This window comes from Rhinopithecus roxellana, chromosome 13 (genome assembly GCF_007565055.1).
Source record: "Rhinopithecus roxellana isolate Shanxi Qingling chromosome 13, ASM756505v1, whole genome shotgun sequence".
Lineage (NCBI taxonomy): Eukaryota > Metazoa > Chordata > Mammalia > Primates > Cercopithecidae > Rhinopithecus > Rhinopithecus roxellana.
In genome coordinates this window covers 2702240-2722878 of record NC_044561.1, presented here as the reverse complement: position 1 = coordinate 2722878, position 20639 = coordinate 2702240, and the positions used below count along the sequence as shown (strand labels likewise).

The window sequence follows — 20639 nt, the reverse complement described above, 5'->3', positions numbered from 1 at the left end:
TGGCTGTGCCCCTGTGTGATGTCTCTAATTCCCCTCCCCTCCCCTCTCTTCCTCTGAACTGGGGACAACCAACGGTCTCTTCTTGGCCTCCTTCTCGCTGTGGGCACTGTGAGAGCTGACAGCAGCCTCCACCCAGCAGGGGCTCTGGCTTACCTGCCCCGTTACAAAGCCCTTGCAACTGCAGTGGACAGCTCCAGCAACCATGACCAAGGAGCCCTGGCTGCTGTCCCAAGCCTGAGCAGGTAGTGGCAGGTGTTTGCCCATGGTCCCACCTGGCGTCGGTGGCAGGGCCCAGGCCAGAGGCCAGCTTCAGGACTCAGCCCAGGGCTGAAGGGTGGGGCCCAGGTCCCAGCTCCATCTTTGTCGCTTTGGTTCAGTGCTGAATGCTTTCTGCTAAAACAGGGCCTTCCTGACTCACAGAAGGTGCTCAACAGGTATTCGGTGTGTGACCTTGAGATGCCCTTTAGGGTCTGTAGTGGGTGGGGCCGGCGTGTGAGCTCAGGACCAGGATCCAGGCACTTGCTTCCGGCTATGGGATTCCCATAGGGCTGTGTGAGGAATGTCCTGCCAGGTTCCAGGCAGTAAGTGGAGTGAGGGGTGGCCAGTGATTGGGGGAGGGGCAAAACTAGGCTTGGCCAGTTTTGCCAAGTGCCCATTCTGTCTGTCCTCACTTCTCCCCCAGACGTCCTGCCAGCTTCTGAAGGCCACAGGAACAAAATTCTAGGTGGTCAGGCACATCAGGACCCTGGAGGTCATCAGGTCCCAGCTCCTTTTTTTTTTTTTTTTTTTTTTTTTTTTTTTTTGAGACCGAGTCACTCTGTTGCCCAGGCTGGAGTGCAGTAGCGTGATTCTCAGCTCACTGAACCTCTGCCTCCTAGGTTCAAGTGATTCTCGTGTCTCAGCCTCCTGAGTAGCTGGGATTACAGGTCCATGCCACCATGCCCAGCTACCGGTAGAGACAGGGTTTCATCACGTTGGCCAGGCTGGTCTTGAACTCCTGACCTGGTGATTCACACGCCTCGGCCTCCCGAAGTGCTGGGATCACAGGTGTGAGTCACCGTGCCCGGCCAGGATATTGGATTTAAAGCTCCTTCACTTTCCAATTCCTGGGACCCAGGTCTATATTGTCCTTGTAGAAAGATTTGAAGACTGAAGGGTGCATTTCTGTTTCTTTTCTGAGATGGAATCTTGCTCTGTCACTCAGGCTGGAGTGCAGTGGCCGGATCTCAGCTCACTGCAAGCTCTGCCTCCCGAGTTCACGCCATTCTCCTGCCTCAGCCTCCCAAGTAGTGGGGACTACAGGCACCCACCACCACGCCTGGCTAGTTTTTTGTATTTTTTTAGTAGAGACAGGGTTTCACCATGTTAGCCAGGATGGTCTCGATCTCCTGACCTCGTGATCTGCCCATCTTGGCCTCCCAAAGTGCTGGGATTACAGGCTTGAGTGAAGGGTGCATTTCTACAGTCTGCCACACAGAGCCCAGAATTCTGTTAGCTTTTGAAACTTGTACTCAGCTTATGCAAACAGGCACAAGAAGAAAAAATAGTGAACAAAGATGTTTGTCACTGCATTGCTCCAGGTCTCAGTTTCTCTCTCTGTAAATGAGGGGTTGCCTTGATGATCCATAATGGTCTATAATTTTTGATCCTCTATAATTTGATGAACATTCTATAGTCATTAAAAACTGAAGGCCAGGCGCAGTGGCTCACGTCTGCAATCCCACTACTTTGTGAGGCTGAGGAGGGCGGATCACAAGGTCAGGAGTTCGAGACTTGCCTGGTCGACATAACCCTATCTCTACTAAAAATACAAAAAAAATTAGCCAGGCATGGTGGTGTGCACCTGTAATCCCAACTACTTGGGAGACTGAGGCAGGAGAATCTCTCTTTTTTCTTTTCTTTTTGAGATGGTGTTTCACTCTTGTCACCCAGGCTGGAGTACAATGGCGCAATCTCGGCTCACTGCAACCTCCGACCCCCCGGCTTCAAGTGATTCTCCTGCCTCAGCCTCCCAAGTAGCTGATACTACAGGCATGTGCCACCATGCCCGGCTAATTTTGTATTTTTAGTAGAGACAGAGTTTCTCCATGTTGGTCAGGCTGGTCTCGAACTCCCAACCTCAGGTCATCTGCCCACCTCGGCTTCCCAAAGTCCTAGGATTACAGGCGTGAGCCACTATGCCCGGTCAGGAGAATCTCTTGAACCCAGGAGGTGGAGGTTGTGGTGAGCTGAGATTGCACCATTGCACTCCAGCCTGGGCAACACAGCGAGACTCCATCTCAGAAAAAAAAAAGAAAATATGTAGAATCCATCAATACCCAGAAAAGTCAATACCCAGAAAAAACTGCAATGAGAAAAGCCAGACACAGGAAGCAGTCCTCTGATGGCAGTCGTGGGATCTAACAAGGATGGGGGTGAACGCGATGAGGTGAAATAGCTGAGTTGGATGCCTCCTAAGTTCTTCTCTATTCTTCTATGAAGCTATTTGAGTTCATAAGGAAGATAAATCTTCCAGAAGCTGGTGGGAAGGAAGCCATGGTGAATCTACAAGGATTAGGTCTCAACTGTGGGATTCCAGGCAGGCAGGCAGGCGTGGCCAGATGAGGGTGGGGTTTTCTGCTCCCATTAGACCCGCCCTCTTCCTCCCTATCTGTCTGCCTCCCTTTCTTCCTCTTCCTCCCTCCCTGTCTTCCTCCTTTTCTTTCTCTTCCTCCCTCCCTGTCTTCCTCCCTTTCTTCCTCCCTCCCTTTCTTCCTCTTCCTCACTCCCTGTCTTCCTCCCTTTCTTCTTCCCTCCCTGTCTTCCTCCCTTTCTTCCTCTTCCTTCCTCCCTTTCTTCCTCTTCCTCCCTCCCTGTCTGTCTCCCTTTCTTCCTCTTCCTCCCTCTTTTCCTCTTCCTCCCTCCCTGTCTTCCTCCTTTTCTTCTGCATGCATGATACCCTCATCATTGTCTCCATCCCGCCCACCACTCCTGCTCCCCCAGAGGCTGTGACCAAAGTGGGGGAGAGAGGGCAGGGCAGGGCAGAGGGGGTCTCCCTACCCTGGCTCTGCAGGGAAGCTGGTGTGGCATGAGGAGGGCTTGGCAGCACTTTACGGCCCCTTCAGCCTGCCAGTGTGCGCAATTCTAGACTCCGTGACATCTAAGGTTCTTACACCCCCAGACGCAGCAATCCCCCCATGTCAGTGCCGCAGGAGCCGGAGTGGAGTGAGAGATCAGAGGAGCCGCAGGAGGAGGGAGGCAGGTGGGAGGGCTGTGAAAGGGGAACAGGTGGGAGAGGGAAGGTGAGTCAGCCTCAAGCAGAGCTGAGCCAGCAGGAGTTTGCAGCGCAGCCAGGCCTGGGAGCCTCCCTGCAGCTGCGGGCTCTCGGCACCTCATGGCCCTCTCCCCCAGTGCCCACACTGGAGCTGACCTTTGGCACTCCAGAAGTCCTGGCTTTGGGCTTTCACTTGCCTCTTCTGTGTGACCCTGCCACAGGTCACCTTGCAGGTGACCAGAGAGACCAGGCCCCTCCCAAAAGAGCAACTACCACAAGCATATGAGCAAGCCGCAAGCTGGTGAAGGGCCTGGAGGGACCTTGGAACGCCCCATTTGCTCTGGATGGTGGATGATGGGCCCTCTTTGAGGTAACCCCACGTGTACCCCTTCCTCACCCTGCGTCCAGGCCTCTCGCATATCTTAGAGGAGGGTGGACATACCCTAAGACATGCTCCAGGTGGAGGCTTCTGAGTCTGGGAGCACCTGAGCCTGAGTCCTCTTCAGTTACTGCTCGTAGCCCAGGGAGCCATGGCATCCTGGGGATGCGGAGGGAGGACTGTGGAGACCTGGCGAGACCCACCCAGGGCCTGCGGAGCTGGATAGAGGGACATCTCTCATGAGCCTCCAGGGTCAGGAGTGAGAACCTGGGGTACTCAGCTGACAGAAGAGGACCAGGAGTCCTTCCAGAATGTGGGCAGATGCGCCACTGAATTTCTTTCTTGCTGAGCAGCCCCCACAGGCTCTTCAGGGGGCCCCCAAAGACCCCAGGTGCACTCTGGGAAATCTGAGAGAGGGCAGAAGAGGAAAGGAAGCAGCCCCTCCCCCTCATTGAGCCCCCACCTGGGAGAGGATGGAGTGAAGGAGAAGCAGGGTCCCGGGCCTCTGACTCTCCTCACTTTGTTTCCAGCCAGTCCCCTGGTTCTCTGGGCCACCATTTATTTCCTCATCGGTAAAAGGAGGCCATAATCCTTGTCCTGGCTTCCTCTTGGAATTTCGTAAGAGTTCAATGAACCCAAGGACGTGAAAGGTGTTATGCAAATCAGAGACATTATGAGTTATGAGTTATCTATTGGGAGGCTTGGATCCCGAACGAGGCTCCGTCTCCAGGAAAGAGGTCTCCAGTTTCCTTCTGCAGCAGCACAGCATACGTGGTGCACAGTGATTCACCCACACGGCAGCTATACTGCCGGGGCTGGTGAGATGTGGTCATTCACAAGGCAAGCTTGCCAACTGGTTCCCTGTTTCTCGAGGCAGCTGGTACCTTTGTGTGGAAGATCCCTGGGACCCAGAAGGGTGCCTTCTTCTTCCTTACAGCCCGAGGAGCACAGTCGGCCTGTAGAATAGAGGTCGGGTGGGAGGAACCCTCAAACTCCAAGGCTCTGGGACAGATGACCAACTATGGCCACAGCTCCCTCCTGCTCGGCATGTCCTTGGCCATGTGACTTTGCCTCCTTCTCAAAAGGTAGAGTCTAATTTCCCACCCTTTGAATCTAGGCTGGCCTCGTGACCTGGACTCTGCCCGATAGACTGCAGTGGAAGTGGTTATCCAAGTTCAAGGCTAGGCCTCCAGAAACCTTGCAGCTTCTACCTTCACCCTCTTAGGTTGCTGCCCGGAGTCGCCATGAAGGAATGTGATGTAGCCTATTGGAGGAGAACCAAAGCCCCCCAGAAAGCAATCAGACCAGCTGCCGACATGTTCTTCGGGGGTCTCCCAGGCCCACTGACGGTCCAGCTGAGCACAGCTGCCAGGTGAGCCCAGGAGAAATCAGCTAGGAACCCCAGCCCACCCACAGGACCCTAACAGAGGATGCATCATTGCTCTCCGTTTTGCGCTGACTGGTTACATAGCATAGGCTAACCGAAGCCAGAGAAGGGAAGGGACTTACCCAAGGTCCGACAGAGAGCAGAGACCAAGCCTGTCTTGGTCAAGTCTGTGACCAGGTTTCCCGGCCCCTAGGCCCTTCCCATCAGTGTCCTGCCACCAGCTCTACCAGTGGTGTATGGATCTGCATATATGTAGGGAGGTGTGGATCGGGTGGGCCCTTCCTACTTCCACCTGAGTTAGGAAGGGTTGGCTGACATCCACACAGGGCTATCCTGCCCATTATTGCAGGCGGGAGGGATGGTTAATCCTGTTCTGCAGAAGATGAAACTGAGGCCAAGAACTGACAGTCACACAGCTACTAGGTAACAAAGCTCTGACATCAAAGCTTTTGGTTCTTTGATGCCAACTCCAGATCCTTCTATTGACTCGCAGGAAGGAGAATGGCAGGTGATAAAGTTCCCTCCAAGGGTCAGTCACTCAGAAAGGGCCACATACACAGACACATGCAGGCACACATACTACACAGGCACACATACTACACAGGCACATACCTAACACACAGGCACATGCAGGCACACACATGACACACAGGCATACATACTACACAGGCACACACCTAACACACAGGCACACACATGGCACACATGGGCACACATGACACACAGGCACACATACTACACAGGCACACACCTGACACACAGGCACACACCTGACACACAGGCACACATACTACACAGGCACACACATAACACACAGGCACATACAGGCACACATACTGCACAGGCACATACAGGCACACATACTGCACAGACACACACATAACACACAGGCACACACATGACACACACAGGCACACGCTTAACACACAGACACATAAAGGCACACATACTACAAAGGCACACATGTAACACACAGGCACATACAGGCACACATACCACACAGGCACACACATAACACACAGGCACACACATGACACACAGGCACACACATGACAGGCACACGCCTAACACACAGGCACACATACTACACAGGCACACACGTGACACAGACACATGCAGGCACACATACTACACAGGCACACACATAACACAGGCACACAGATGACACACATAGGCACACACCTAACACAGGCACACACATGACACACACAGGCACACGCCTAACACACAGGCACACATACTACAGAGGCACACACGACACACAGGCACATACAGGCACACATACTACACAGGCACACACATGACACACAGGCACACACATGACATACAGGCACAATTACATGTGTGCTTGCTCACTGTCTCTCCTCACCCCTCCATCTTCAACCAGCCAACCCCAATGGATGATATACTTTATTAAAAATATATAGTTAGGGCCGGGTGTGGTGACTCACGCTTGTAATCCTAACACTTTGGGAGGCCAAGGCAGGTGGATCACCTGAGGTCAGGAGTTCGAGACCAGCCTGGCCAACATGGTGAAACCCATCTTTATTAAAAATACAAAAATTAGCTGAGTGTGGTGGCTCATGCCTGTAATCTCAGCTACTCAGGAGGCTGAGGCAGGAAAATCACTTGAAGCCAGGAGGCGGAGGTTGCAGTGAGCCGAGATTGCTCCATTGCACTCCAGCCTGGGTAACGAGAGTGAAACTCCGTCTCAAATGTGTGTATATATATATATATATAGTTACAAACTCCGTCTCAAATATATATATATATATATATAGTTACAAACTCTATTGTCAGTCTGGGCTGGGCTCTGGGGCCGGAGGGACTGCAGGGAGGTGGGATGGTGGTCCCTCATCCCACCCCTCAGAGTCCCTCCTCTGCACCCAAACTCAACACCATCCAAGGGCCAAGGTGGCTGGCTTTGAGGGCCTCAAGGGGCCAGCCAGCTGGGCAGGGGAAGGGGCTAGGCTTGATGGGCAGGGTGGGGAGTGGTGCACAGAGAGGGACCATATCTCCTTGTCTGGCAGGTAAAAACGGCAGAAGGTGAATTTGGTGTCTCCATCTGTCTCCATTTATAGATATTTACAAAAGAAAGTCATGAGCAACAGGCCACAGTCATGCAAAAGAAACGCACCCCCCTCCCCAAACTAACCCCCTGCCCACCCTGAAATCCCGAGATGTCTCCCACCCAGCAGTCCAGTCACCTTCCCCAAGGTTCTGAGAGCAAAGAGGGCACGTCCTTGAAGAGTCAGTGGGGGAAGGGTGGTGGATCCGGGGACCCAGAGCCACCAGGAGCAGGCGCTGGGGGAACCCAGGCTGATTGGGCCGAGCTCTTCCCAGGCCTGGGTGCTGGAGTCAGGAGGCAGGGGTCCCCCAGTCTTTGAAACCCCCACCTTCCTCCAGAAGGTCCACGGAGCCAGGGTTGGCTCTGTCCTGAGTGTGGGAGGGGGTGTCCTGGCATCCTACCCCCGGCAGAGGCTCTTGTGGGCAGTGGTGAGGGCCGGGCCTGGAGGTCAGATGGCAGATTCCCTGCGGTAGGAGATGTTGTCCAGCGGGAGGGAAGCCTGCATGCGCTCCAGGTCCAGGTGGCTGCCGAACTCCAGCATCCGGATGATGCCCGCCTCCTCCTTGGAGCCGGCCTCCAGGCCCAGGCCTGCGGCCACCGCGGCCGCCGCAGCCGCCTCCTCCTCCATCTCCTCTTCCTCCTGGCTCATGAGGGCCAGCTCGTTCTCGTAGCAGAAGGCACTGGGAGGGGGCGGCGGAGCGGGCAGCACGGTGATCTTACTCTCCTGCAGCTCCCGGGCCGAGCAGCAGGGCGTGCCGGCCACCTCGTAGGTCTTGTGAAAACGCGAGTAGTCCACCTTGTAGTGGCTCTTCTCCTCGAAGACCACGGGCTCAAAGCGGTGGCCCCACAGGATCTCGCTGGCCAGGTAGGAGCTGCGGGCCTGGGTGGTCATGGCCGTGGCCTCCACCATGCCCTCCAGGATGACCACGATCTCGAAGTCCTCCGACTCCAGCTCCTCCTTGCCCATGCCATAGAGCGGGCTGTCCTCGTCGATCTCGTGGACAATGATGATGGGCGACACCAGGAAGATGCGGTCCAGGCCGATGTCATAGCCCACGTTGAGGTCCCGCTGGTCCAGGGGCAGGTACTCGCCCTCCTGGGTCATGTAGGGCTTGATGAGCTGGGCCCGCACGTGGGCCTCCACAATGTGGCTCTTGCGTAGGTTGCCCACGCGCCACATGAGGCAGAGCTTGCCGTCGCGCACCGAGATGACCGCGTGGTGGCTGAACAGCAGTGTCTGTGCCCGCTTCTTGGGCCGCGCCATCTTGGCCATGATGGTGCCGATCATGAAGGAGTCGATGACGCAGCCCACGATGGACTGGACCACCACAGCGATGACCGCCAGCGGGCACTCCTCCGTCACGCACCGGAACCCGTAGCCGATGGTTGTCTGCGTCTCCACGGAGAACAAGAAGGCACCCAGGAAGCCGTTCACGTGCATGATGCAGGGCTTGGGGGTCGCCGGGGCTGCCCCGCCACCGCCCGCCGCCGGCCCCCCTGCCGCGGGCACCCCTGGGCTGGCCTCCAGGTCACCGTGGAAGAAGGCGATACACCAGAAGAGGAGGCCGAAAAAGAGCCAGGAGACAAGGAAGGCCGCGGAGAAGATCATGAGCATGTAGCGCCAGCGCGTGTCCACGCAGGTGGTGAAGATGTCCGCCATGTAGCGCTGCGACTTGTTGCTCAGGTTGGCGAAGTACACATTGCATTGGCCGTTCTTCTTGACAAAGCGGTTGCGGCGTTTCCGCCGGGGCACGTGGGCCTGGCCGTTGCGGCTGTGTCCGTGCATGTCCTGAAGCCGGCGTGGTCACCTGGGAAGACGCAGGGCCTGCGGAGGAGAAGCCAGACAGGTGAGATGCTGGGGAGCAAGGGGCCTCCTCAGGGCCACCCAGACTCAGCCCCCAGACTCTCAGAAGCAGGTGAGCCTGGACCAGGACCTAAGACTTCCTCTGCCCCAGCAGGCAGAGGGTGGCAGCGGAGGGGGTTCTGATGACAAAGTCTGAGCCAGTGCCCCTGAGTCCGGCCCAGCTTAGAGATAGGGGTCCACAGACCAGGAAGCTAAAGCCACAAGGTCCTAGTCCCTACCCCTCAACACTGCCCCTCCGGCCCTCCTATGCTCACTGTTCTGGAAGCTTCCTAAGGCCCATCTTGGTTCCTCCCTGCCCCTCTGTCCTGCTTGCCCTGAGCATAGGGAGCCACGGAGGCTCTGGGCCCGCTCCCCTCCCTGGATTCCATCTATGGACTTTTGGGCTTCTCGGGGGCTGGACAACCTCCTGTACGATAGACACTGGCTACCTGTGGCTCTTTACAATTAAAACTAAATAAAATACTAACTACAGCTCCTTCCTTGCATGAGCCACATTTTAAGTGATCAGGAGCCACATGTGGTCAACGGCCGCCACACCACACTGGACGGAGAAGACATATAGGAGAGTTCTACCACTGAGAAATTTCCGGCCGGACACAGGGGCTCATGCCTGTGATCTCAGCATTTTGGGAGGCCGAGATGCAAGGATCGTTTGTGCCAGGAGTTTGAGACCAGCGTGGGCAACAGAGTGAGACCCCATCTCTACAAAAAATAAGAAAAATAGCCAGGCATGGTGGTGCATGCCTGTGGCATCAGCTACTTGGGAGGCTAAGGCAGGAGGATCTATTGAGCCCAGGGGGTCAAGGCTGCAGTGAGTTGTGATCATCCCACTGAACTCCAGCCTGGGCCACAGAGCAAGACCCCATGTCAAAAAAAGAAAAAAAGAAAAAAGAAAAAGAAAAAGAAAGTTCTACTGGAACCTGCAGCCCCACCTGGGTCTGAGCTACTTTCTTAGACTCTTCTCTCCCAGTGCTGCTTTGAGTCCTTGAGCCCAAATTCCTGCCCAGTGCCCAGTGGAGGAAGGGGGAGCCCCCAGCTTTGACTCCTCTGTAGACATCGCTATTCCCACGTCCCGGGTGGCTCAGAGAGGGAAAGCCGCCTGCCAGCCACAAAGCTGGCAGTGGGTACAAACTTGCGTGGCACCAACATGAATGAGTTGATGGCGGGGAGACACGAGTGGGAGGGGAGGACACACTCAGTTCACCTCTCCAAGCTTCCATGTCTTCACCTGTAACATGGGCACCAAAACTCCCTACCTCATGGGACCTACGGGGACAGCAGGTGCTGGGGTAAAGCCATCACCCTCCTGCCTGCCTTCCCACACTTCCCAGGAGCTGGTGACAGGCAGGATTTGCCTGTCAAGCATCCCCAGCTGTTGTAGCAGAAGAGGCCCCTCACCCCACTGGGTGGCGGGATGTGCCTCGGGCTGTAGAGGACAGACACTCTCTCCACCCCTCCCTGCCACTGGGTCCCCAGGGAAGACATGGTGCTACCCTGGCCCCAGCAGCTGGCAGGGCCAGGACTGGGCCTGGGTTCCCAATAACATTTTGGCCCAGAATTACATAAGGCTGGAAGTTTCTATTTTCTGTTCTATTCTTCTTCCTGATCTAATTGTGCATCTGTGGCAATGTTTATACACTTCCCCGGTTCAGGACAACTCGGTTGCTGCAGCAACCGGTACGCGCCAACGCTATAATTTAGAGATCAACAGCCTCAGAGCCTGCCTCTTCCCAAGAGAAACTCCCTCTCCGGGCCCAGGGAGAGTGAGCCCTGCCCCCACCTCCTCCCCCGCGGTCACCCACCCCACTCCGAGTTCTTCTCCCTATTCCCCTTGTTTCCAAAGAGCTCTCTGGCTCCTACAGTCCTGGGTTGAAGTCCTAGATCCACTGTGTGACTTGGGCGAACTACTGACTACTCTGAAACTCAGTTTCCTCATCTTGAAAATGGGGCTGGCCGGGCGCGGTGGCTCACGCCTGTAATCCCAGCACTTTGGGAGGCTGACGTAGGTGAATCACCTGAGGTTGGGAGTTTCAGACCAGCCTGACCAACATGGAGAAACCTTGTCTCTATAAAAATACACAAATCAGGGCCGGGCGCGGTGGTTCACGCCTGTAATCTCAGCACTTTGGGAGGCTGAGACGGGCCGATCACGAGGTCAGGAGATGGAGACCATCCTGGCTAACACGGAGAAACCCCGTCTCTACTAAAAAATACAAAAAACTAGCCGAGTGTGGTGGCGGGCGCCTGTAGTCCCAGCTACTCAGGAGGCTGAGGCAGGAGAATGGCATAAACCCGGCAGGTGGAGCTTGCAGTGAGCTGAGATCCGGCCACTGCGCTCCAGCCTGGGCGACAGAGTGAGACTCCATCTCAAAAAAAAAAAAAAAAAAAAAAAAACACAAATTAGGCCAGGCATGGTGGTGTATGCCTGTAATCCCAGCTACTAGGAGGGTTGAGGCAGGAGGATCGCTTGAACCTGGGAGGCGTAGGTTGCAGTGAGCCAAGATCGTGCCACTGCACTCCAGCCTGGGCAACAAAGTGAGGCTCTGCCTCAAAAAAAAAAGAGAAAATGAGCCAATGAGATATCATGCTGGAGACCTAACAGGTCATGCAGGCATGGCCTGTAATGCGAGGCTGGCCTTTCAGAGCTGGGAGGTCCAGACCCTCTTTGCCCCCTCCCGCAGCATCCCAGCAGCCAGGGCTCCGGGGGAAACCTTGGGGTTCTGGGAACAGGCACACCTTCTGCTCTATAAATAGAGTTTTCAGGGAGGACTTTCTTTGCTAAACATATTCCCCCTGTTCTGTCCCACTGCCTCAAATGGCTCCAGGAGCACCGCAGACTGTCAGGACAGGAGAAGCATAGGGTCACCGAGTTCAGGACCCTCATTTTATGTCTGAGGCCAAGGAAATCCAGAGAAAGGAAGGACTTGCTAAGAGTCCCAGAGTGGGGCCAGGTGGGCCAGCCCTGAACAAGGCCTCACCCCCACCCCAGAGTTCCTCATCCACTTCCTCCCTGGAGGGGTCTGGGGTGGGTTTTGGGGCAAGGGAAGGGAAGAAACCAGCCAGTCCAAACTGGACCACCATCCACAGGTGTGCAGGATAGAGGCAGAGGGGACAGGGTATGGCGGCCCAGGCCTTCAACAGGTGAGGTCACTGAGTTCCAGAGAGGGTAGGGGCCCCTGCCCAAGGCCAAACACAAGCCCAGGGTTCCAGGGGATCCCTGGTTCTCTGCCCAGTGGGAGTGGCTCCTGACCTGGCGAGTTCACCTGGTGCTGCAGACGAGATGTCTTTATGGACTTCCCCACCTCTGGGAGGGGCCTTGGGGTTAAGGGAGCCTATCCCCTGATGGCTACAGAGATTGGGCGTCCCCTCGCCAGCAGTGCCCACGCCTCCCCATTAGCGAGTGCCCAGGGTCAACCCTGAGCTTCCACAATCCCCAGCCCCAACGGCAACACTCACTCCCCAGCCCCTCCCAGCCCACTGGGCTCCACAGTGCAGCCTGATAGGGACATAGTTTACCCCTCACCCTGGCACCTCCCGGACAGCTTGCTATGTGCTGGGTCCTGTCTTGGGTTCCCAGTGCCCCCAGCACATCCTGGAGCTTAGCAGAAAAGCTGCTTCCCTGGCACTCCTCAGACTCGGCACCCTTCCCCATGCAGCAGCCCCTGTGACACCCATCCCCCTGAAAACCCTTGGTCTGCAGTGACTCGCTCAAATAAGTGCACGCTGCTGCCACCACAGGCCATTTTAGCAGGAGAGAGAGGTTCCGCTGCTAATTCGAGGCTGACCTGTGCAAGGCCTGGCCAAAAAGTGAAGGGTATGAGCTGGGCATTGTGTTCTCATGTGACAACCACCAGGAGATGGCCAGGTTTTCTCTTCCTTGTCACATGGGGCTTCCTGGGGAAGGCTGACGATGGCAGGAGAGGGTCAAAAGGTCTTGACAATTCAGTACCATCCTCCTCTGACTAGAGATGTTTTTATAAAAAAGAGCCCTGCTGAGCGTGGTGACTCGCGCCTGTAATCCCAGCACTTTGGGAGGCTGGGCAGATCCCTTGAGGCCAGGAGTTCAAGACCAGCCTGGCCAACTTGGTGAAACTCTGTCACCCAAGCTGGAGTGCAGTGGCGTGATCTCGGCTCACTGCAACCTCTGCCTCCCAGGTTCACGCCATTCTCCTGTCTTGCTCTCCCGAGTAGCTGGGACCACAGTTGCCCGCCACCACACCCGGCTGATTTTTTTATTTTTTATTTTATTTTATTTTATTTTTGAGACGGAGTCTGGCTCTGTCGCCCAGGCTGGAGTGCAGTGGCCGGATCTCAGCTCACTGCAAGCACCGCCTCCCGGGTTTACGCCATTCTCCTGCCTCAGCCTCCCGAGTAGCTGGGACTACAGGCGCCCGCCACGTCGCCCGGCTAGTTTTTTGTTTTTTTTGTATTTTTGTATTTTTGTATTTTGTATTTTTTTTTGTATTTTTCAGTAGAAACGGGGTTTCTCTGTGTTAGCCAGGATGGTCTCGATCTCCTGACCTCGTGATCCGCCCGTCTCGGCCTCCCAAAGTGCTGGGATTACAGGCTTGAGCCACCGCGCCCGGCCGATTTTTTTTATTTTTAGTGGAGATAGAGTTTCACCATGTTAGCCAGGATGGTCTCGATCTCCTGACCTCGTGATCCGCCTGCCCCGGCCTCCCAAAGGGCTGGGATTACAGGTGTGAGTCACTGCGCCCGGCGATTGTTACTATTTTTTATAGAGACAGGGTCTTACTATGTTTTCTAGGCTGGTCTCAAACTCCTGGCCTCAAGCTATCCTCCTGCCTCAGCCTCCCAAAATGCTGGGATCACAGGCATCAGCCACTGCATCTGGCTTTCTTTTAATTTTACTGTGCTGTAAACATCCAAAATCTGCAAGTCTCTAGTCCAGACTTCATTAGCCAGCTGGGGAAACTAAGGCCAAGAACAGGGCATGGCACCGTGTCCAAGGTGGCACAGTAAGTCAACAACTGTGGAAGGAAGTTCAGGCCTCACCACTGATACCAGCCATTCTGCCCCATCCTGAGGAATTAGGGAGGGGCTGGAGACTCTGCCTCCTGGGGGTCCAGAGGAGGCAGGAAGACCACCCCAACCCTGTCAACTTTTAGGTTTTCCCGACAATTTTAGGACACGAACTTATCTGTCCTTGCCCACAACCCCCTTTGGAAAAGAAACCCTGATCAGCTTGCAGCAGCCTCGGCAGGTCCCAGCACCTGGAAGGCTTCGAGAGCAAACCCGTGCCACGGACCAGAAACATGGTGGCCGTTGCAAGGGCACCTCCGCCAGGCCCTGCCAGAGCCAGGCAGCAGCTCCAGCCCTGCCTGAAACTCTGCTCCTTTAGACAGCAGCGGGGAGCTCACGCCTGGGGAGCAGTGGCCAGTGCCAGCCTGCCGGGCTGTCGTGCATCTCATGTCATCCCACCGCCAGACTTCTAGGTGACTGTTACTGGGTGAGACAACCAGGGAGGTGATGTGACTTGCCCGAGGTCACAGGGCTCAACCTGAGGAACCAGCCATCCTCTCTCTCCAGCCCCTCTCAGGGAATTTCTGCCAACTCCATGCCAGGCGCTGCCTCCTCTCTCTCACTGAAGCATCACTGTATCCTTTGTGTATTTAACAAGTATTTATTAATCACCTACCACAGTAACAAGAAGGGTTGTTATTTCTCCTCCCCAGCTGAAGAATTGCAGGCTACAGAGATGCCAGGGGGTTGGGGGATGATGCTGAGCTTGGGGGCCACACAGCAGCAGTGACAAAGCTGGAAATCTAACTTGAGTCAGACTGGTTCCAGGTCCTTGGCTCACCCTGGTCCCCAGCCTCTGGCTTTGGGACCCCTTCTCCTGCCATATCACCCGGCTTAACCAGGGACCCCCAGGCTCTCCCCATCCCTCCAGACCTACCCTGAGCCCCTGAGGCTCTCTGACCCTGCTGCTCTGAGCCCTCAGGCCTCACTGTCTATCTGCAGCACTTGGCCTCTGTTCGATATGAAAAAATGTGCTGGTTAAACCCACATGTTTGGGGTGGCAAGACCTGGCTCTCAGTCTCAGCTCTGTCACATCCAAGCATATCCTCTTTGAACCTCAGTTTTCTCATCTGCAAACTGGAAATGACAATACTGGTACCTTCCTCATCAGGCCACTGCCTTGTGAACATGACAACCACCATGCATTATTACACTGCAGGTAAAGTGCAAAAACTAATGTTGATAACAGTGATGACAAAGATGCAGCTGCTGATGACCGAGAATGCTGCACCGGGAGCCGGGGAACCCCTTCCACTCCTGACTCCACCACTAACATGCTCTGGTCAGAAGTTCCTTCCCTCTGTCTGCGAGATGGGGAGACCATCATGGCTCCCTGGCAGGAGAGATGGGAAAGTGTACAAAACAAGGCACTCAGGCCGGGCCGCGGTGGCTCAAGCCTGTAATCCCAGCACTTTGGGAGGCTGAGACGGGCGGATCATGAGGTCAGGAGATCGAGACTATCCTGGCTAACACGGGGAAACCCCGTCTCTACTAAAAAAAAATACAAAAAAACTGGCCGGGCGAGGTGGCGGCACCTGTAGTCCCAGCTACTCGGGAGGCTGAGGCAGGAGAATGGCAGGAGCCCGAGAGGCGGAGCTTGCAGTGAGCCGAGATCTGGCCACTGCACTCCAGCCTGGGCGACAGAGCGAGACTCCGTCTCAAAAAAACAAAAAAACAAAAAACAAGGCACTCAGACAGAGCTTGGAGTCAGGTGACAGATGGGGGGCGCTCCTGAGTCTCCTTAGCCCCAGCCATCCCTGAGCCCTCCTGGGCCTAGAGGGGGAGGCCGGCTCTCCAGCAAACATCCCACCAGAGGGAGCAAGCACAGGGCAGTGGAGGTCGGGGGACACAGCCCAGGACGTAACTCAGCGCACCCAGGACGGGTCCTGAAGGGTGGAGGATTTCCCTGGAAGGAATAGACAGAATTGGCTGGGCACGGTGGCTTACACCTGTAATCCTAGCACTTTGGGAGGCCAAGGCAGGTGGATCACCTGAGGTCAGGAGTTTGAGACCAGCCTGGCCACCATGGTGAAACCCCGTGTCTACTAAAAATACAAAAATCGGCCGGGCGCGGTGGCTCAAGCCTGTAATCTCAGCACTTTGGGAGGCCGAGATGGGCGGATCACGAGGTCAGGAGATTGAGACCATCCTGGCGAACACAGTGAAACCCCGTCTCTACTAAAATATACAAAAAACTAGCCGGGTGTGGTGGTGGGCACCTGTAGTCCCAGCTACTCGGGAGGCTGAGGCAGAAGAATGGCGTGAACCCGGGAGGCGGAGCTTGCAGTGAGCTGAGATAGCGCCACTGTACTCCAGCCTGGGTGACAGAGCGAGACTCCGTCTCAAAAAAAAAAAAAAAAAAAAAAAAAATTAGCCAGGCATGGCGGCGGGTGCCTGTAATCCCAGCTACCTGGGAGGCTGAGGCAGGAAAATCACTTGAACCCAGGAGGCAGGGGCTGCAGTGAGCTGAGATCGTGCCACTGCACTCCAGTCTGGGCAACAGAGCAAGACTGTCTCAGAAAAAAAAAAAAAAGAAAGAAAGAAATAGACAGAATTAACACCACTGTTCCATTTCCCAGCCCTGAGGAGCACAGAGTCTGTCCCCACTCCAGCTGAGGCCCTCAGGTCTGATTTGATTGGAGTGGAGGGGCTTTCCACTCCAACATGTGGAGCTTTGCAGGGTGGAAAAGAACTCAAGAGCCCAGGGCCACAGCAATTTGAGCTGTACCCCTCCAAGAGTAAGGGAAGCCAAAGACAGACTGAGCCACAGGAGACACTGTGGCAGGGTCCCCACCTGCCACTGCCCTCTGCAGGCCCTGCAGTCCCCTGTCCTGGGAGGCCTGACTCCCTCCTCTTCATGAGTCTCAGGAACCCCCATCCTGATGCAGCGGCTTCAGCTCTGGAGCCTCCAAACAACTTTGTGCCCAGGTGACCTTATGCGAGGCACTTAACCTCTCTAGTCCCTGCATGCCCCATGTTTAGGAGAAGCTAATAATAGAGCAGACTTCCTAAGACTGTAATGAGGATAAATGGGATCATGCACACCACGTGCCCAGCCCAGAGTAAGTGATCGATAAGGTGCATTTTACTCAAGGCTGAACATTGCTCCCTCTTGATTTCCTCCCCTGAATTTCAGATGCAGCATCCCAGAGCCCGCTTGGGCCTCATCCACAGGGCCCTACCCAGTTTGTCTTCATTTACTGCACTAGGGAGCAAGTGGACAAGAACAGCAGCGTCGGATCACACAGAGCTGGGCTGGAACCAGGCTCAGTCCCACTGGGTTCTAGCAGGTCACTGGATTCTCTGAGCCTCGGTATCTCCATTGGTGAAAGGAACATCGCAGTGCCTACCTGCAGGGCCTGATGTGGACTGTCCCAAAAACGCATGCCACATGGTGGGTACTCAAGAAAGTCGTCTCCCTCCCCACCTTCTTCCGTACCTGGAAATACTGTGGCACACCTAGCCCCTCCCTCACCAGGCAACCCTCTGACATCGCAAAAATCCTGGCTGAGCATCTGAGCATTGAGCACGCATTTACTCTGTGCTTTACACTGATCGATTCCTATCATCCTCACAATGATCTCAGAGGAAATTATCATTACCCCTGTTTTAGAAGTAAGAAAAGCAAGGCACAGAGAGATTCAGCAACTTGCCCAAGGTCACACAGCTTATAAGTGATAAAGCCAGGATGTGGGCCTGGGCAATGGCATCCAAGCACACTAACAAGGCATGCTACTGTCCTCTTGAAGAAATACTGTCACACGCTTGCTTCCACCCAGTAATCATCCAGTCCTACGACGTGCCAGGTTCTGTGAAGTCAGTCCTGTGGGGAAGGAGAAACTGGATCACAGGGCAAGTTGGAGCCAGGACCCAGGTTCCTGATTTCAGGTCCAGCCAAATCCTGGAGACCAAGCTTTGGGTTCCACAGGGGCTTGAAGCAGCGGGGGGTGAACGGGCTCATTCCTCCCACTCTGCACCCCACCGGGCCCTCCCAACCACTTGGCCGGCAACAAGCAAGCAATGCCCCCGACTTGGAGCAGGCTGACAAGCAAGTTCCCCAGAATGTCCAGGGGGCCTTTGTCAGGGACAAATCACAGGCCCTGGGGGCTGGAGGACCCAGAGGCCACCTGTTTCAACCCATGGGCGCGCCCTTTGCTGAACTGCTGACGCCAGGCCTCTGCCCTTGCTGGAGAGCTTCCCACCCTCCACAAATACCTGTGTCCATCTTCCCCACAGGGATGTGAAGGTCAGTGGATCCCTGAAGTTTCTCTTTTCCAAAACAACCTCAGCTCCCCAGCTCCCTCAGTGGTGGCCGGTGGGGCTTCAACACCCCACTGCCCCGCTGGAGCTCCCACTCAGTTACTATGGACTGCATGCTAGCTGTGGGCCAGACGCAGGCCTTGGACTCTGCCGGCTTATGGATGAGCTGGTGAGAGACACTGGATGGCAGGCATTTGCCACCCCAGGTGGCTGGATGTGCGTGGCGTTAAGCAGTTTGAAGGAAAAGTGCAAGATGGAGTGAGATAGAGGAGGGGGGCTCTGGTTTGATGGGCATTTCCAAAGGCCTCTGTGAGAAAGTGGCAGAGCCAAGACTTGGGTAGTAAGTGGGAGTCGGTCAGGAGAACTGTATATCTTTGTGAAAGTGGGGCATAGAATACTCCAGGAGGTCGGGTGCAGTGGCTCACGCCTGTAACCCTAGCACTTTGGGAGGCCGAGGTGGGCAGATCACTTGAGGTCAAGAGTTCCAGACCAGCCTGGCCAACATGGTGAAATCCTGTCTCTACTAAAAATACAAAAATTAGGCTGGGCATGGTGGCTCACGCCTGTATTCCTAGCACTTTGGGAGGTTGAGGCGGGTGGATCATCTGAGGTCAGGAGTTTGAGACCAGCCTGGCCAACTTGGTGAAATCCTGTCTCTACTGAAAATACAAAAATTAGCTGGCTATGGTGGCAGGAGCCTGTAGTCCCAGGTACTAGGGAGGCTGAGGCAGGAGAATTGCTTGAACCTGGGATGGGGAGGTTGCAGTGAGCCGAGATCACGCCATTGCATTCCAGCCTGGGCTACAGAGCCATATTCTGTCTCAAAAACAAAACAAAACAAAACAAAAACAAAAACAAAAAAACAAAACAAAAACAACAACAACAAAAAAACAGCCAGGTGTGGTGGCTGTAATCCCAGCTACCTGGGAGGCTGAGGCAGGAGAATTGCTTGAATCTGAGAGGCGGAGGTCGAGATCGTGCCACTACACTCCAGCCTGGGTGACAGAGCAAGACTGTCTCAAAAAAAGAAAAGGAAGGGAGGAAGGGAGGGAGGGAGGGAGGGAGGGAGGAAGGAAGGAAGGGAGGAAGGGAGGGAGGGAGGGAGGAAGGGAGGAAGGGAGGAAGGGAGGAAGGAAGGAAGGAAGGGGGCCAGGTGCGGTGGCTCACGCCTGTAATGCCAGCACTTTGGAAGGCTGAGGCGGGCGGATCATGAGGTCAGGAGATCGAGACCATCCTGGCTAACACAGTGAAACCCCGTCTCTACTAAAAATACACAAAATTAGCTGGGCGTGCTGGTGGGCGTCTGTACTCCCAGCTATTTGGGAGGCTGAGGCAGAAGAATCGCTGGAACCCTGGAGGCAGAGGCTGCAATGAGCCGAGATTGCACCTGTGCACTCCAGCCTGGCGACAGAGCAAGATGGAAACGAAAGGAAAAGAAAGGGAAAGGAAAGAGAAAGGGAAAGGGAAAGGAGTTCCAAAAGTCTGAGTTTGGTGTTGAGAAGCTGCAGGAAGGCCAAGTTGTGGCCGTGAAGTGAGCCTGGGAGTGAGCGGACTAGGAAGAGGCCACAGAGGCAGGAGGTGGCAAGGGCTGCGGATGTCACCCTCAGGGCTGGCGGGCTGTCAGGCTTTGCCTGGTCTGGTTTTAAATTTCCATGTGAAATATTTAAGACAAACAGGAATAAGGAGTAATACAATAAAGCCTTTTGGCCAGGCATGGTGGCTCACACCCATAGTCCCAGCACTTTGGGAGGCAGAGGCAGAAGGATCACGTGAGGCCACGAATCCAAGACCATGCTGGGCAACATGGTAAAACACCATCTCTACAAAAAATGTAAGTTAGCTGAGTGTGGTGGTGCATGCCTATAGTCCCAGCTACTCAGGAGGCTGAGGTGAGAAGATTGCTTGGACCTGTGAGGTGCAATCCTAGCACTTTGGGAGGCCGAGGCGGGCAGATCATGAGGTCAGGAGATCGAGACCAGCCTGGCCAACATGGTGAAATCCCATCTCTACTAAAAATACAAAAACTAGCCAGGCATGGTGCTGGGCATCTGTAATCTCAACTACTCAGGAGGCTGAGGCAGGAGAATCGCTTAAACCCAGGAGGCGGAGGTTACAGTGAGCCAAGGTCATGCCATTGCACTCTAGCCTGGGTGACAGAGTGAGACTCCGTCTCAAATAAATAAATAAAATAAAATAAAATAAAATAAAGCCTTGTGTATCTACCACCAGGCTTAAGAAATACAACATTCTGGGTGGGCGCAGTGGCTCATGCCTGTAATCCCAGCACTTTGGGAGGCCAAGACGAGCGGATCACAAGGTCAAGAGATTGAGACCATCCTGGCTAACATAGTGAAACCCCGTCTCTACTAAAAAATACAAAAAATT

The 20639-nt window shown here is 54.9% G+C and overlaps 1 protein-coding gene across 2 annotated transcripts in view; it reads right to left on the bottom strand.

The window, feature by feature from the left end:
• Nucleotides 1-7070: 7070 nt before the first annotated feature.
• KCNJ4 (potassium inwardly rectifying channel subfamily J member 4) overlaps nucleotides 7071-20639 on the bottom strand; it is a 28475-nt gene continuing 14906 nt past the window's right edge. For both annotated transcript variants that reach the window (XM_010389235.2, XM_010389236.1), the window contains exon 2: nucleotides 7071-8912. In XM_010389235.2, the coding sequence (XP_010387537.1) occupies nucleotides 7536-8873 (1338 nt within the window). In that variant the 5' untranslated portion in view covers nucleotides 8874-8912 and the 3' untranslated portion in view covers nucleotides 7071-7535. The remainder of the gene's footprint in view (nucleotides 8913-20639) is intronic.